At 49.0% G+C, this 18,488-nt stretch overlaps 1 protein-coding gene across 2 annotated transcripts in view; it reads left to right on the forward strand.

The window, feature by feature from the left end:
* parp12a (poly (ADP-ribose) polymerase family, member 12a) overlaps nucleotides 1–18,488 on the forward strand; it is a 62,262-nt gene that overhangs the window by 12,096 nt on the left and 31,678 nt on the right. For both annotated transcript variants that reach the window (XM_070876165.1, XM_070876166.1), the window contains exons 2-4: nucleotides 4,432–4,567; nucleotides 10,978–11,236; nucleotides 12,580–12,681. In XM_070876165.1, the coding sequence (XP_070732266.1) occupies nucleotides 4,432–4,567; nucleotides 10,978–11,236; nucleotides 12,580–12,681 (497 nt within the window). The remainder of the gene's footprint in view (nucleotides 1–4,431; nucleotides 4,568–10,977; nucleotides 11,237–12,579; nucleotides 12,682–18,488) is intronic.

The following is an 18,488-nucleotide window of genomic DNA, read 5'->3' on the forward strand; positions in this document are numbered from 1 at the left end:
CGCCGGGGTTTAGGCGGGGCGAGGAAGTGGAGCTTGGGCATCGCTTCAAGGGGGGGAAAGCGAGGTGGTGGTGCCGGGTAGAAGGGTGGGTGTTGGTGGTGTGTTTGTAAATGTAATAATGTTATGTAACCTTTGTTGTTGTGCACTTGTAAATACACTCACATTGTTGACCCTCTCTTGGTGAGTGTCTGATTTTAACGTCATGTGTGGTGCCTTGTGAGAAATACACATCACATCCTCAAGTCATCTGCTTTATCAGGAATATCTTCCCATCCACACATGACTGCACTGTATAATGAGTACGGTCATCAGGCCATCACAACACGTTTTATGTGCTGTGAGGGTTATTCGATGTGTCAGATTAATTATATCTCTCAGAAAAGACTTATGTCCGTCACCACAACAAGGCATGCTGGGATCAGAACAGATTTTATAAAGTAGTTTCCTTGTAGTACAAAGGAAGACACATTAACAAGGCGATAGTAACAGTCTAGTCGTTGAAACCACAACGGTAGGCCACTGAGTCACTGCGGCACTTGTCTCTTGCTGTGTTCTATTGACCGTAGTCCTTCCTCAGTTTGATCTATAATCGCGCTGCCTCTAAAGTTGAATAGCTGTAACTTTATACCCTTTTCCTCCCATACAAATGTTGTCCAAGTCTGCAGCTGTCTCAGGCTTACAATAGATTATTCTAACCCTAACTCTCTCACCCTGTGATATGTAGTGCTTCCCTGAGAACTTCTTGAAGGACTGTGTCACAGAATTAATTAATCAGCTTGGATGGACAAAATATGACATTTCACTTGTTCATAATTATTTTGCCTTCGCCATTGGGCTTCTCAATGAAGGTCTTTCAGCACGGTCAAAGAAAAAAGTTTCCATCAGCCTAGACACATTTCAGTCGCTTTTATCACATCCAAATTAAACATGACCATCAGTAAAGTAACATCCACCTAACTTTTTTCCAGCAATCCTGGCGGTGCCAGGGTTATTCGGCGGCGGCTCATAAGGGAGCGCTTCGCTTAAGTGGAGGTAGCTGAGGGATGCAGCTAATAATGACCGTGCATTGTGCCACATCTCTGTCACAACTGAACAGTCACACACCAGAGGCTGAAGGAAATGGTTCAACTAATTGCAAACATGCCTCAAACAAACCCCCAAAACCCCACACACTCCAATAAAACAAAATAGAGCATCGCCCCTTCAAAAAACACAACAGATGCTGAAACTTCCCAGCATATTTACATAGGTCCCATAGGGACACATTTATACAGTGGGTCTTCCGCTGGCTATTCCCACCTCTCTGCCTCACCCCATTCCCTCGACTACTGCTCCTCCTCAATGTGTCCTCAGTGCCTGCAGCAAGGCTGTTTGAGGGTTGCTCTGTGTCTGAGGGAGATAGGACAGACGGCCTAGCACGATGCCCTGGACCAGCTCTGGGCCTGGAAGGCCTGGCTACTGACAGCAATGCTTGAGAATGGGCGGCAGCAGTGTGGGATGGCTGGGGTGCAGACCGCTGCAGGTGCAAAGGTGGAGTTGCGGTGGCAGGAACCGGAATGATGTCCTCCTGAGAGAGGACATCAGATTCCATCTCAACCGACTGGCTATCACTCCCCCAGGACAGAGTCTCAGCATCCGGAGCAATCTGTTGGAGCGCAGATTGCTGGCCTACTTCGGGATCGCTACCTCCCTGTTGGACTGCTGGGGACCCAGACACGATGGCAGCAGTCAGTGCTTATGTGGCATCAATTTGACTCTGCAGCAGAGCACACAGTGCATTGATGCCACACGCACTGACGACATGGCAGAATGCAGGTGTAGCGTAGTCTCGGCCTGCCGTTCAATGGCTACTGCCACGTCAGCCATGGCCCACGCCATCATGTCTGGGACCCCATGGTCACTTGTGGTGTCCATCATCTGTTGGTATCTACAAAGGATGGGCATGATGGGCTCCTGAGACGCAAATGCACAGATTGAGGTGGCCTCCACCACACTCAAAGCAAGTGCATCCACGCTCTGCGGGATCCTTCTCAATGCACCCATTAGCTCGCGCTGCATCTGCATTGACTCTCTGGACATAGCCTCCAAGTCTCGGTGCTCATCTGCCTGTCTGTGAGCAGGACTGATGGACCGACTTACCCTCCGGAGAGCTGGACCCCTCGCTTCCTAGTGCTGGCCATTCCTGTAGCCTACTGGGGCCAAAAGCCTCAGCTTCATCCAACCCCGGGAAGACGGCTTCTTCCACCGAGGTGCTCTCCTCACTCACTCCCAATGAGGACGTCCCGTCCTGTACCGGCACACTGCTCTCCACCTCCTCCTCATCTTGCCCATCGTCTGCAGATATCTGCTCATGGGCAGACTGCTCTTCTGACTCCTCACCTGTAAGCACAAAGCAACAGAAGTGCGGTTATCAGCTGGGGAGGGGGCAGGAAGGCAAGAAGGAGGGGGACATCGTTATTTTGGTTGCAACATGTTGTAAGGCATGTGGCCTCAAGGCAAAGAGGACTCACACAAAACGCCCATCTCATTCACATACCGTCACTGTCAAGCGGGGGCTCTGCCTCTCCGCCCTCCACCGCCACGACTGCAGCGCCCATGAGGGCAGACACTCGCTCCTCCAGCTCGCTGAGATCCTGGAGGTAAGGCTGGCCCACTCTCCGATGATGCAACTCGCGCATATTGTCCGTGAGTTTGACCTACAATGACAAAAATAAAAAGTTGTTAATGTCTGTGTAAGTGCTAGTGTGCCACATGTGTCTGCAGTAAGGTACTCGCATGTAATATGAGGAAGTGTGCACATCAACATTTCATCCTGTGTGGCACCGCACAGTGGATGTGTGATTGGTGGGTCTGGGGCCCAAGCAACTGCCAGTAAGTATGAGGCTTAGGCCTGTGACCGCAGATGAAGAGGCTGCTAGGTGGGCTCAGGCTGAGTAAGGAGCTAGAAGGTGAGAGAGGCATGAATGGGCAGAGCATGTCTGATGAGGCGATGGAGAGGTCTCGGGCTGGTTTCAGCAAAGAGGAGCATGGTCTGGTAGGCACTGCAAAGTCGTTACATTGTGTGAGACATTGAGGTTCACATGAAGGCATTGGAAGGTGAATGGAAAGCGTACTCACCCTGATGACCCTAGTAAGGTGGTTGAATTTATTGTGTCGCTGTTGTGGCCACCGTGTTCCAGGTTGAAATGTGGTGTGCCACTTCCCGCCACAGCCTCGCCAAAACCCTAGGCGGTGGCCTTTGTCCTCCTCCCAGGGTGGAGGGCATTCCAGCGACTCTCTACTGCCTCCAGCAAGGCGTTAAGGGTGGTGGGCGAGAAGCGGGAAGATAGCTGGCATCTTCCTTGCTCCTCCATTTTCGCGTTCTGAAGACACTGTGGAGCTGCTCATGCGCTAACTTACCTTGCCGCACCTTTAAGACTCAGATTTTTCTGGGATCATAATGAGTCTGCATTTCTCGACGGGAGGCCAAACTTTTTCAAGGCGCTAAAAGTACCACTCTGCCTGGATTAACATCGCAACAGAGGCACGACCGAATGTCCCCCCCACCAAATGTCTGCACATCCTTTGATGTCTTGTGCGCCGCATTGTATGGTTGAATATCTTATCAACATGCACCATCTGGGCGCTTACATGAAGAATAGCGGGGCTTGGTTGAGGTACTGCCTTTGGGAAAGAAGAAAGAGGGACTTTCCCTCGCCGCATTAGTCCTGGGCAATGTTCCCTGTAAGCTGCACTTGGTTCTGTGCATTGGCCTAGTTATTTAAATGTGCTGTCCCATAACATTTCTGCGCATGCGCGGTTTTTACAATGTAAAATTCAGTGAGCGGCCTGCACAGGACCTTTCAAATTGCTGCATGGCCACACACGCCTCAGCGGAAACATAGGTCCAGGCGACCGTCTTAAGAAATAAAGACAGATGGCACCATCGACACTGTTGCACTCCCTCCCATAGCTCACATGCCAGACACGAGACTCCCAAAGCAAGCGCTCTACTCGTAACTCCTCCACGGCAAACGAGCCAAAGGTGGGCAGCAGAAACATTACAAGGACACCCTCAAAGCCTCCCTGATAAAGTGCAACACCCCCACTGACACCAGGGAGTCCCTGGCCCAAGTCCGCCCTAAGTGGAGGAAATGCATCCGGGAGGGCGCTGAGCACCTCGAGTCTCAACGCCGAGAGCATGCAGAAAACAAGCGCAGGCAGCGGAGAGAGCGTACGGCAAACCAGTCCCACCCACCCTTCCCTCAATGACTGTCTGTCCCACCTGTGGCAGAGACTGTGGCTCTTGTATTGGACTGTTCAGCCACCAAAGAACTCACTTCAGGAGGAAAGCAAATTTTCATCAATTCCGAGGGACTGCCTATGATGATGAGCACTCCCTCAGTACTGCTTTTGAAAATGTCTAGGCTGATTCATTTATTTCTTTTTCAGGACTACCTGCAACTTCTCGCACGATATCCATTCTCCCCACAACACCACTGTCCTGCATGCTAACCGGCTTCAGCTCCTGGACGAGAGGGAACTGCGTCACCTTCTGCTCCAGAATGACTTGTCCCTGCTGCCTGAGGTAGGAGCTTCGAACCCAGCAACCACAGTCTGCGCTGGTTCAATTCCCTCTTAGCCATTGCTAACGCTCTGTCCTGTCAGCTCCTGGCATGAGTGCCGGAAAGAGGTATAACAATGTGAGGTATGATGAACATAGACACTCTCAGGTTGGTCCGAACATAGCCCCAGTTCCCTTGTCTATAAATTCTCATCCTTGTTTTTAAATTTCTCGAGGCCTCACTCCTCCCTATCTCTGTCACCTCCTCTAACCCTATACCCGCCCCGGCCAAGATATCTGCGCTCCTCCAATTCTGGCCTCTTGCATATTTCCGCTTTCCTTCGCCCCACCATTGGCAGCTGTGCCTTCAGCTGTCTCGGCCCTAAGCTCAGGAATTCCCTTTCTAAACTTTCTAAACTTCTCCCTCCTCCTTTAAGATGCTCCTTAAAACATATCACCTTGACCAATTCTGTCCTAATATCTCCTTGTGTGGTTCGGTGTCAAATTTTGTCTCATTACATGTCTATGAAGCACCTTGGGACATTTTACTACGTTAAATGTGCTATATAAATACAAGTAGTTGTTGTTGAAAATAGCCTGGTCAGCTGACACAGGCCTTTTCCCCCTCAGGCTTCGACCTGGCCTTTATGCAGCTCCCTGTGCATTTTGACATCGACGGAGGGAAGAGTTAATGTATAACCAGTATTCGTGTAGCAGAATCAGCTTTCCACAAGCTAATCCTACTCGAGCCCACTCATCATTCCTGGTTGCCATGGAGGTGCCACCGAGTGTCACTACTGTTTGTTAATTCCTTCTAAATTTTCATGTTAATTTTCGTGAAACGCATATTGAATTACGTGAATATTATTCCCAATTTTTGTTCTTTAACTACCAATACACTGCGTGGTTCTGTGCTTCAATATATCAACCAGGACATTGTTGTGTATCTGTAAAGCATGCACTCCCATGTTCCGCACCCAGGGAGCTCATCCCCTGAAGTCCCAAGGAATCCCAGCATCCCTTGGGAGCACTGTATATAAGCCTGTTCCTCACTCTGGAGTGTCTTATTAAAGACTGAGGTCACTGTTACTTTAAACTCCCTGTGTGCAGCCTCATCTGTGTTAGGAACACAATAACTGGCGACGACAATACGAATCCAACGCAAAGATTCAGCAAACTGTGGGTATCCTGGAGAAGTTCTCGGAGGGTGAGGACTGGGAAGCCTATGTCCGAACGGCTAGACCAGTACTTTGTAACCAACGAGCTGGACAGAGAAGGAAGCGCTGCAAAAAGGAGAGCGGTCCTCCTCACAGTCTGCGGGGCACCGACCTACAGCCTCATGAAGAATCTTCTGGCTCCGGTGAAACCCACAGATAAGTCATATGAGGAGCTGTGTACACTGGTTCTGGAGCATCTTAACCACAGGGAGAGCATGCTGATGGCGAGGTATCGGTTCTACACGTGCCAGCAATCTGAAGGTCAGGAAGTGGCGAGCTACGTCGCCGAGCTAAGGCGACTTGCAGGACAATGTGAGTTTGATGGCCATCTGGAGCAAATGCTCAGAGACTTTTTTTGTACCGGTCATTGGCCACGAGACCATCCTATGAAAACATTTGACTGTAGAGACACCGACTCTCAGTAAGGCCATTGCGATAGCACAGGCGTTTATGTCCACCAGTGATAACACCAAACAAATCTCCAGCACACAAGTGCTAGCAATGTTCATAAGTTAACTGGAACTGTGTTTGCGAGCAGAAATATACAAGGCAGAACCCACGAGTCTGCAACTGCCAGCAGGCCTCAGGTGACCCAGATTACTCAGAGTCCGCAACAAAGGATGAATGCAAGGCAATTCACACCTTATTGGCGTTGTGGAGGCTTCCATTCAGCCTATTCATGCCGCTTCAAAGGGTATGTTTGCAAGAGCTGTGGAACAATGGGGCACCTCCAATGAGCTTGCAAATGAGCTGCAAGCTCTGCAAAACCTGCTAACCACCACGAGGCAGAGGAAGATCGGTCCATGGTGGATTAAAGCAATTTCGAGCCTCAGAGAGAGGAGGCAGATGCTGAAGCACACGGGGTGCACACATTTTCGACGAAATAACCACCTATAATGCTAAATGTAAAATTGAATGTGTTAACTGTAGCGATGGAACTGGACACTGGCGCTAGCCAATCCATCATGAGTAAAAAGATGTTTGAGAGACTGTGGTGCAACAAGGCATTCAGACCAGCCCTGAGCCCCATTCACATGAAACTGAGAACGTACACCAAACAGCTTATCACTGTCCTGGACAGCGCCATGATCAAGGTCACCTACGAGGGCACGGTGCACAAACTGCCACTCTGGATGGCCCCACACTGCTTGGAAGGAACTGGCTGGGCAACATCCGCTGGAACTGGGATGGCATCCGAGCGCTATCACATGTCAATGAGGCCTCATATGCCCAGGTTCTTAACAAATTTCCTTCCATTTTTGAGCCAGGCATTGGAAACTTTTCCAGGGCGAAGGTGCGGATCCACTTGGTCCCAGAGGCACGACCCATTCACCACAAGGCGCGAGCAGTACCTCACATGATGAGGGAGAGAGTAGAACTTGAGCTTGACAGGCTGCAACGTGAGGGCATCATCTCCCCAGTGGAATTCAGTGAGTGGGCCAGCCCGATTGTTCCAGTACTCAAAAGTGATGGCATGGTCAGGATTTGCGGCGATTATAAAGTAACTATTAATCGTTTCTCGCTACAGGACTAATACCCGCTACCTAAGGCAGACGACTTATTTGTGACGCTGGCAGGAGGCAAGACGTTCACCAAGCTCGACCTGACCTCGGCCTACATGACGCAGGAGCTGGAGAGTCTTCGAAGGGTCTCACCTGCATCAACACGCACAAAGGACTGTTCATCTACAACAGATACCCATTTAGAATTCGGTCGGCTGCAGCAATCTTCCAGAAAAACATGGAGAGCCTACTCAAGTCGGTACCACACATGGTGGTCTTTCAGGACGACATATTGGTCACGGGTCGGGACACCGCCGAGCACCTACAAAACCTGGAGGAGGTTCTCTAGCAACTGGATCGCGTAGGGCTGCGGCTGAGGAGGTCGAAATGCGTCTTCATGGCAACAGAAGTGGAGTTTTTGGGGAGAAAGATCACGGCGGACAGCATTCGGCCCACAGATGCCAAGACAGAGGCTATCAGGAACGCGCCCAGGCCACAGAACGTCACGGAGCTGTGGTCGTTCCTGGGACTCCTCAACTATTTTGGTAACTTCCTACCGGGGTTAAGCACCCTCTTAGAGCCCCTACATGTGTTGTTGCGCAAAGGTGAGAACTGGGTATGGGGAAAAAAACAAGTAATTGCTTTTGAGAAAGCCAGAAACATTTTATGCTCCAACAAGCTGCTTGTGTTGTATAACCCGTGTAAAAGACTTGTGCTAGCATGTGATGCGTCGTCATACGGAATTGGGTGTGTATTACAAAAGGCTAACGTTGTGGGGAAGTTGCAACCTGTCGCCTATGCTTCCAGGAGCTTGTCTAAGGCCGAGAGGGCCTACAGCATGATTGAGAAAGAGGCATTAGCGTGTGTGTTTGAGGTAAAGAAAATGCATCAGTGTCTGTTTGACCTCAAATTTGAGCTGGAAACCGATCACCAGCCCCTCATATCCCTGTTCGCTGAAAACAAGAGGATAAATACTAATACCTCAGCCCACATACAAAGGTGGGCACTCGCGCTATCAGCGTATAACTATACCATCCGCCACAGGTCAGGCACCGAGAACTGTGCGGATGCTCTCAGTCGGCCACCACGGGGGTGGAAATGGCGCAGCCTGCAAACTTGTTGATCGTGGCACAGCCCGCAGACTTGTTGATGGTCATGGAAGCGTTTGAAAATGATAAGTCACCTATCACAGCCCACCAGATTATGACTTGAACCAGCCAAGATCCTCGGCTGTCCCTAGTAAAAAACTGTGTACTGCATGGGAGGTGGCCCAGCATCCCCGTTGAAATGCAAGAGCCAATCAAGCTGTTCCAGCGGCGAAAGGACGAACTGTCCATTCAGGCAGACTGCCTGTTGTGGGGTAACCGCACAGTGCTACCAAAAAAGGGCAGGGAGACGTTCATCTCGGATCTCCACAGCACACACCTGGGTACAGTAATGATGAAAGCAATAGCCAGATCCCACGTGTGGTGGCCCGGTATCGACTCTGACTTAGAGTCCTTTGTACAGCAATGCAGCGTATGTGCTCAGTTGAGCAACGCACCCTGAGAGGCACCACTAAGTTTGTGGTTCTGACCCTCCAGACCATGGTCGAGGATCCATGTCGACTATGCGGGCCCGTTTCTCGGTAAAATGTTCCTGGTGGTGATGGATGCTTTTTCAAAGTGGATTGAATGTGAAATAATGTCGGAAAGCACCACCACCACCACCATTGAAAGCCTGAGGGCCATGTTTGCCACCCACGGCCTGCCTGACATACTGGTCAGTGACAACGGGCCATGTTTCACCAGTGCCGAATTTAAATAATTTATGACCTGCAATGGGATCAAACATGTCACCTCGGCCCCATTTAAACTAGCCTCCAATGGGCAGGCAGAGCGGGCAGCACAAACAATCAAACAGAGCCTTAAATGAGTCACAGAAGGCTCACTCCAAACCCGCCTGTCCCGATTACTGCTCAGCTACCGCACGAGACCCCACTCGCTCACAGGGGTGCCCCTGGCTGAGCTACTCATGAAAAGGACACTTAAAACCAGACTCTCGCTGGTTCACCCCAACCTGCATGATCAGGTAGAGAGCAGGCAGCAGCAACAAAATGTAAACGATAGTCGCGCCACTATGTTACGGGAAATTGATCTGAATGACCTTGTTTATGTGCTAAACTATGGACATGGTCCCAAGTGGATCGCGGGCACAGTGATAGCTAAAGAAGGGAATAGGGTGTTTGTAGTCAAACTAGACAACAGACAAATTTGCAGAAAGCACCTGGACCAAACGAGACTGCGGTTCACAGACTGCCCTGAACTACCCACAGCAGACACCACCTTTTTCTAGCCCACAACACACACCCAAAGGATCAACGACACCACGCCGGACCAGGAAATCGAACCCATCACTCTCAACAGCCCAGCAAGGCCAGGCTCACCTAGCAGCCCTGCAGGGCCAACAACACACCAGCCCAATGAGGGCACAGCCAAAACACCAGAACAGACATTTGTACCGAGGCGGTCCACCAGGGAAAGAAAGGCTCCCGACCACCTCACCTTGTAAATAGTTTTCACTTTGGCTTTTGGGGGGAGTGATGTTGTGTATCTGTAAAGCATGCACTCCCATGTTCCGCCACCAGGGAGCTCATCCCCTGAAGTCCCAAGGAATCCCAGCATCCCTTGGGAGCACTGTATATAAGTCAGCCCCTAAGGCCTGTTCCTCACTCTAGAGTGTCTTATTAAAGACTGAGGTCACTGTTACTTTAACCTCCCTGTGTTCAGCCTCATCTATGTTAGGAACACAACAGACATTGGCAGGTTTAGTCCCGGATCTGGTATTAGCTGTGGCTCAGTGGTAGCACTCTTGCCTCTGAGTCAGAAGGTCGTGGGTTTAAGCTCCACTCCAGAGACCTGAGCACAAAATACAGGCTGACACTTAGTGCAGCACTCCCTCAGTACTGCAATGGTCAGAGATTCTGTCTTTTCTTTCACCGAAGTGGGGCCTCCTACTCCTGACCATTGCCCAGTGATAAGCCATAGTCATGCTGCCTGCACTGCACTTTGCTTAAACCTAATCATTGCTGCTGAAATGATTAACTGAGCTCACCGATTGGTTTGTGTTTTCCCACTGATAGCAGTTCGTATGTAAGAAAGAAAGACTTGCACCTTTCCTAACCTCAGGATGTTCCAAAGCACTTTACAACCAGTGAAGTATTTTTGCAGTTTAGTCACTGTTCTAATGTAGAAAAAGCAGCAGCCAATTTTCACAAAGCAAGGTCCCACAAACAGCAATGAAATACTAACCAAGCAAGTGATCTTGGTAGAGGGGTGACTATTTGTGCAGGACATTAGGGAGAACACCCCTGCTCTTCTTCAATTCGTGCCGTGGGGTCTTTTACATCTACTTAAGAGATTTAAAGTCTTATCCGAAGGACAACATCTCCGACAGTGCAGCACTCCCTCAGTAGTGACGGCCTGATTTATGTGCTTAGGTCTCTGGAGTGGGCCTTAAACCCACAACCTTCTGACGCAGAGGCGAGAGTGCTACCCACTGAGCCATGGCTGATACATACACATATATAAGAGAATACCCAGGGCAGACTATTTCTACCTCTCTTCACTATGGGGGAAATCATTGCCGTATATTTGTGCTGTTACCAATCTACAGTCTTCTGGTTGGACGTACATGTGTGTTTTAGACTCACGTTCGTGAATTCCTGTCTCTGCAGATCTGTGTGTTTTACAACAAGGGCCCTGGTCGCTATGGCGGCTGCACCTTCAAGCAGGCTTGCACCAAGCTTCACATGTGCCTCCACTTTGTCCAGGGGACCTGCAAGTTTGGGTCAAAGTGTAAACGCTCTCATAGTTTCCATGATAATAATGGCTCCACCGTCCTGGAGAATCTGAGCACGGAGCTGATCCAGCACCTGCAGCAAATATATCAGAACCTCTACAGCATCAAAAACTGTAGGTCCTGTGTTGCCGAAGGTAAGCGGGAGAAATCGCAGTTTAATCAGGTCTGTGAAAACACAGTAAATCACTAGTGGACAGATACATAAAATAATGAAATAGGCTAATGGAATGTTGCCCTTTATCTCAAGGGGACTGGAATACAAAGGGGAGGAAGTTATGTTACAGTTGTACAGAGTTGTGGTCCGATCCCATCTGGAGTACTGCGTTCAGTTCTGGGCACTACACCTCAGGGAGGATATATTGGCCCTGGAGCTGGGCAGTGCCGATTCACCAGAATTATACTGGGCCAAAAGTGTTAAATTAAATGAACAGGTTGCTGAGAGTAGGCTTGTGTTCCCTGGAGTATAGAAGATTAAGGGGTGATCTAATTGAGGTGTTTAAGATTGATAAAAGATTTGATAGGGTAGATAGAGAGAAACTATTTCCTCTGGTGGGGGTGTTCAGAACAAGGGGGCAAAACTTTAAAATTAGAGTTGGCCCATTCAGGGGTGATGTCATGAAGCACTTCTTCACAAAAAGGGTAGTGGAAATCTGGAACTCTACCAAAAACTGTTGAGGCTGGAGAATAAATTGAAAACTGAAAAACGGACATTGATTGATTTTTGTTATGCAAGGGTGTTAATGGATATGGAACCAAGGGGGGAGAAATGGAGTTATGTTATAGATCAACCGTGATCTAATGGAATGGCTAGAGGGGCTGAATGGCCCACTCCCATTCTTACGTTCCTGACACAGTAAAGTGGGAGTTAAATGCTCAGAAAAAAATTCAATGATCAGATAATTCAAATTATAATTCACACTTTAGGAAGGATGTCAATGCTTTGGAGAGTGCAGAGTAGATTGGTACCAGAGATGGAGGACGTAATTATGCGAAGAGACTAGGGAAGCTGGGATTCTTCTTCTTGGAGTATCAAAGGTTAGGGGATGATTTAATAGAGGTGTTTTGATAGAGTAAATAAGGAGAAACTGTTTCCACTGGTACATTTGAGATAATTGGCAAAAGAACTAGAGGGAAGATGAAAAAAAATGTTATGATCTGGAATTCACTAAAAGGCTGGTGGAAGCAGATTCAATAGTGACTTTCAAAAGGGAATTGGATATATGCTTGAAAAGGATACTTTGCAGGACTATGGGGAAAGAGCAGGGGAGTGGGACTAATCTTTCAACAAGCTGGCAGAGGCACAATGGACAAAATGGCCTCCTTCTATGAAACAGTCTAACTCATCTGTATTGATTTTTGTGAATGGGTTAATAAGGATTTCTGAGTGTTATTGGAATCACTGCCCAAGATGGTCGGGGCAATTCATCTCAATAAATGACACCTAATTTGTTCCCGTGCTTTGATCTGCCACCCACAGAGAGGGCACCTCGAACCCGACAATCTTCTTGCAGCTCCGGTGGTGACTTGGACAGTGAGGAGATCTGTCTCTACTTCGTCAGGAAGAACTGCAGCTTTAAAGGTACCGAAAATCCCAGCACAATCCAGAAATGATCCTCACTGCATAAAATACACAGTGCTAGAACCTCCACTTGTTTTGCATGCTTAACGCCCACTTAACGCCCATTTTACCGCTGAAATGACATATAACGGCCATATAATGCCCATTTTGGCATAAAATGGAAACTGACAGGCATTTTTAGGAAACATCGCCGAGGGTTACTTTCCCCATGTGCTTAACGCCGGGAAAAAATATTACCGCCTGCCCACTTTTTTGGGGCGGAATCATCAGAATGCGCGGAATCAACACCCATAATATCGCCCAGCATTACTTTCCGTACGGAATTAACGCCGAGATTCAATAATACCGCCTGCCCATTTTATTTTGTCGTAAAGAGCACATTTGACGAAAATAACGCCCAGGACATCGCCCAGTCACTTTCACCACCTCGCACACATATCGCCCACAATATCGCTCGCCCAAAAAAACGCCCAGAAAAAATGGAACTGTTCTGAACTAACACCAGCGGTATGGCTGCCATTTTTTAAATCGCTGGTCGCTTCATTCAAAAGGCTGCTTCAACTTTGGGGGAGTTTGCATTGACTCTGGAGTTCTTTTCAGTTGAAGTGAATATCTCAACAGGCACATTTTCAGACTCTGGACTATTGGGGTTTACTCTAGATGTATTTTAGTGAGGAAATCATTGCTTCTGATCAATCGCTATTATATTTTGGGGTATAATGTCGGAAAGAGTGAGGTCATGCACTTTGGCAGAAAAAATCAAAGAGCAAGTTATTATTTAAATGGAGAAAAATTGCAAAGTGCCGCAGTACAGCGGGACCTGGGGGTTCTTGTGCATGAAACACAAAAAGATAGTATGCAGGTACAGCAAGTGATCAGGAAGGCCAATGGTATCTTGGCCTTTATTGCAAAGGGGATGGAGTATAAAAGCGGGGAAGTCTTTCTACAGCTATATAAGGTATTGGTGAGGCCACACCTGGAATACTGCGTGCACTTTTGGTTTCCATATTTATGAAAGGATATACTTGCTTTGGAGGCAGTTCAGAGAAGGTTCACTAGGTTGATTCCGGGGATGAGGGGGTTGACTTATGAGAAAAGGTGAGTAGGTTGGGCCTCTACTCATTGGAATTCAGAAAAATGAGGGGTGATCTTATCGAAACATATAAGATTATGAGGGGGCTTGACAAGGTGGATGCAGAGAGGATGTTTCCACTGATGGGGGAGACTAGAACTAGAGGACATAATCTTAGAATAAGGGGCCACCCATTTAAAACAGAGATGAGGAGAAATTTCTTCTCTGAGGGGTGTAAATCTGTGGAATTCGCTGCCTCAGAGAGCTGTGGAAGCTGGGATATTGAATAAAGTTAAGACAGAAATAGAGAGTTTCTTAAATGATAAGGGAATAAGGGGTTATGGGGAGCGGGCGGGGAAATGGAGCTGAGTCCATGATCAGATCAGCCATGATCTTATTGAATGGCTCGAGGGGCCGTATGGCCTACTCCTGTTCCTTTTTCTTATGTTCTTATGTTCTTATTCTTTCAATGCAATGGGGCCAGCCATTTCTCAGCCTGCATCGATTAATACGCAGCTGCTGCAGAGTGCAGATGGCTCAATGTGTGATGCACATCATTATGTCCACAATTTAAGACGTGCAAGAATGAGGAGGAGGACCAGACCATACAGACCCCGCACTTGCAGGGAAAAGAGGTCTTGCCTCAACGTCTGCGACCACATCAGCCTTCGGAGACTACGCTTCCGCTAGGTGGTGATCAATGAAATATGTGAGCTCATCAGGCCACATATGCAACCTGCCACCAGGACATCAGTGTTAGTCGAGGTCAAGGTCACCGCGGCACTGTCTTTCTACCTGCCCAGTTCCTTTCGGGCCTCCAGGGTCGAGATTGGCCCTCTGTCTCACCATGCAACCCATCGCTGCATTAGACAGGTCACTGAGGCCCTGTACGTGAGAAGGATGGACTTTTATCAGCTTCCCCATGACCACGGAGGCTCAGACTGACAGGGCTGGAACATTCTACCGCATTGCTAACTTCCCCAGGGTGCAGGGAGCTATTCAGTGCACTCACATCGCCTTGTGGGCACCTTCTCAGGACCCGGAGCTTTTGCGTAACACAAAAGGATTTCACTCCCTGAAGGTCCAACTAGTTGTCAACCACAACCAGATCATAATGGCAGTGAATGCCAAATGTCCGGGCACCTTCGATGAGGCTCACATCCTGCGTGAGAGCGCTGTCTCTGACATCTTTAAGACTCAGCCACAAGGACAATGCTGGATGCTTGGTGATAACCGATATGGCCTCGCCACCTGGCTGATGACCCCCCTGCGTGACACCCACACTGAGGCCGAGAAGCGATACAACCGGAGCCACAGAGACACATGCAATGTGGTCCAGAAAACAATAACTGTGCTTAAGCAGTGCTTCAGATGCCTGGACCACTCAGGAGGGGAGCTACAATACAACCCTGAGCAAGTAGGTAAATTTGTGGTTGTGTGCTCCATGCTGCACAACCTGGCTATCAGGAGGGGCCAAGAATTGCCAGAAGGCACTGATGCTCCACCTCAGGAGAGGGATGAAGAGGACGACGAGGGGCTGGACGCTGACTTAGGGCCAGGCTGGCTATGCAACCATGCCCACGACCGCTTCCTGACCGCAGGAAAGGGCCCATGGTGGCTACATAGCTGCAAGACTCTTACGTGAGGAGCTGATATCTGAACGATTTGCCTGAAAGAACGTTGATGTGAGTGACAACGCTGACACACTGCTGTGTGTGTGCAGCTGAGACATCAATGGTGCCGATCAACTTGGTGCCAGTTAAAGTTTACATTGATTGAAGTTAAGTTGTATTTAATCCTTTCATGTTTAGGAATCACCAGTGTGTAATGGCCCAACTATCTGAGACAATGCGCAACAAGGTTATGTTCAATTTAAAACAATGTTATACCAACATTGATCTGAAATCATAAGTATCACAGGCAATAACACCCAACCCCCGCCCACACCCCACTTTTTCCACAATCAAATGTTCAACATGTCCCGCAACATAGAATACAAAGACAAAGCAGGAGCGTGGTCCCCAGCCCCCATACATTACAACAAATTGCATACACCCAGATGGAGATATAACACAGCCATCACCTGCAGACATGCACCTCACTTTCCTTACCTCCTCCCCTTCTTCTCCCCACCTCTACCCCTTCCCCTCCTCGCTCCACGGCGCCTGGCCGAGGAGCTCCTCAGGCGGTGCCTCATTGGGGGGGGGATGAAGGCAGATGCGGTGGTTGCGTACGGGAGCAGGGTTGCCGAGGGGGCAACATTCTCTGATACAGAAGCAGGATCTTGGTCCTTGTTCTCATCTGTCGTTCGCAGTGGTGGTGCGGAACCTAGGGGTGGAGTGCCGCGCTCTGGGACCACTGGCAGGCCCGCGCTCTGGGACCACTGGCAGAAGTGTTCCTGGCTATTGCATCCAAGGCCTCTGCCATCCGCGGCATATACTCGGTCATGATGGCCAGCTGTTGGGATATGCCCCCCAATGCTTCGATGAGCTGGTCACCAATGTCTACAGTCCTCCTGGACAACTGTACTATCTCTCCGCTCTCATGTGGCGCTCATGGAACAGACCTGCCGCATCCACGAGGCCTCCGTGGGGTCGGTGCCGTCCTGGGGACAAATGGAGTACTTTGTGGCGAGGTGCTTGGGGCCGGTACCTCCAGAGTGGAGGCGGGAATGACCGGAGGAGCACTAGATGGCCTTGGGGTGGAATGGCTTCTGGAGCGTGGCGATGCAGGTTCCTTGAAGTCGACGCTCTCATCCGTGAAGAACAGACCCAGCGGATTGACGGGCGAGAATCGGAGCTCCTCAGCATCAGATGTAGGTTCGTCTGGAGAATCGGGCCCTGTGCCCCCACCTTCTGGCCTCTGTGGCCTTGCCTGGGGCCGTGCTGCTGGCTGAGCTGCAAAACACAAATGAGGTTATTAGAGGAGAAGGGGGTCACAAGGTGAGTCCAGCGCTACACAGCATATACACGACAAAAGCACCACCACTCTCAAAATCATCACAGACATCACATTTCATGATCATCAACACATTTGCATTACAATGATTTTCATTAGGCCAGCATTATTCCTATGACAATTTTAGAAATCATCTATCATGTATAATTGTTCGGATATGAGTGGGTGTGGCATCTATTGACTTTACATCACGCAATGGTGTAAGCTTTACTCGTGTGGCATCACTTCAGGGTCTGCAGATGCATCTGTGGCTGTCCGGGGTGCTTCCCCACGAGTGTGAGCACCAGTTCCTCCATCTCAGTGATGGGGACTGGTGGCCCCCCCACCTGTTCGCCTCTGCACGGATCTCATCGTCGATAGCTTCTTCTGTAAAAGGTGACAGGACGACATGGCATGAGATCATTGCATGATATCATTGCTAGGTACTGTCACAGAGACTGATACAACACATAACCGACAGATGTAATCATAATTATTATGAAAATTATCTTCTTTACCTAAAGACATGCACCGTGACCACAGGCTTTGAGTAAAACATTCCCGGTAAAAGACCTCATATCTGCTAATAGTCATTCATGACCGTTACAAATCAAATTATATAAATACATAAGTACCTGTAAATCAATGTAATACTTACGCTTGCGGATCCCACAAAGTCGTTCCATCGTTTGCGGCATAGTTTGCCCTCACGATCCTCGTTGGTCGCCGACGAGACCACCACAACTATCTCGGTCCATATCTTCTGGCAGGCCTTTGGGGTGAACTTCACACGCCCTCCCTGTGTCAAATCACCCAGCGTAACTTGACCTCCTGCAGGAGGGAGGCATTTGCCTCATCCGAGAACCTCCTGGCTCTTTTGCACCCTCCAATGTGCTCCTCTCCCAGCTCACTGCTCTCTCCAGCATCAGTCGCCACCGTGTGCTGTGATGCCTCCTCCTCTCCCTCCATTATTGGCCAAATTCGGGCAAATATGTGGCTGGTAACAGCTAATTTTTCTTTCCCTACTTACTGTGAAGCTCCAAAGTCGCCCTCCTTCCTCCCAAAGCAGCCACACCACACCCAGACATGCCTTCAGTCCCTCTGAGCTCCCTCTCTCCTTCTCTTCTGCGCATGTCATGATGACCCCTGACCTCCTGAATCGCGGGAATCGAGCATTGCCATGCCGTTGCTAAGGACGGCAACACTTTACGGCAGAAGGTCAGCAAGATTTAACGCTACCGCCCATTTCATATTGCTCGCGGTAACGCCCATTTTCAAAAATGGAGACTATGTGCTTTCAGAATGGGCAAGAAGCCGGCGACCTGGAAATAACGCATATTTTTGGGCGATATGCTCAAAAGTGGAAAATCTAGCCCACAGCGTTTTTATTTAGAACCCAGAACTAAAGAGTGCATTGGGTTTGTGGAGATTGTCCCACCACAAGCCCTAGTCTCACGGTTCAGCATTTTACCATAGAAAGGACTTAGGAAAGAGCTACATTTAAATATTTTTTTTTTAAATGAAGTGTATCTCCACAAGTTTAAAAAAAAATAAAAGCAGCACAAAGGTGGCTAAAATGCTAATGGGCCAAGTATTGCAGTTTTTTCCCCCAAAAATGATAACAGTATGCAATTTATTAGCTGGTCTTGGTAATCGATAAATACCTCACACATTTTTTGGGGGAAGTCTCTGGTCCTGGGCAATTGGTAGGAGGAAATAAAATAGGACCAGAAACACACACTGATAGTCAGGTTTTTAAACAGAATGCCCCAAAGGCAGGCTCTTGCCCATACTCTGA

Source organism: Pristiophorus japonicus, chromosome 3 (genome assembly GCF_044704955.1).
Source record: "Pristiophorus japonicus isolate sPriJap1 chromosome 3, sPriJap1.hap1, whole genome shotgun sequence".
Classification (NCBI taxonomy): domain Eukaryota; kingdom Metazoa; phylum Chordata; class Chondrichthyes; family Pristiophoridae; genus Pristiophorus; species Pristiophorus japonicus.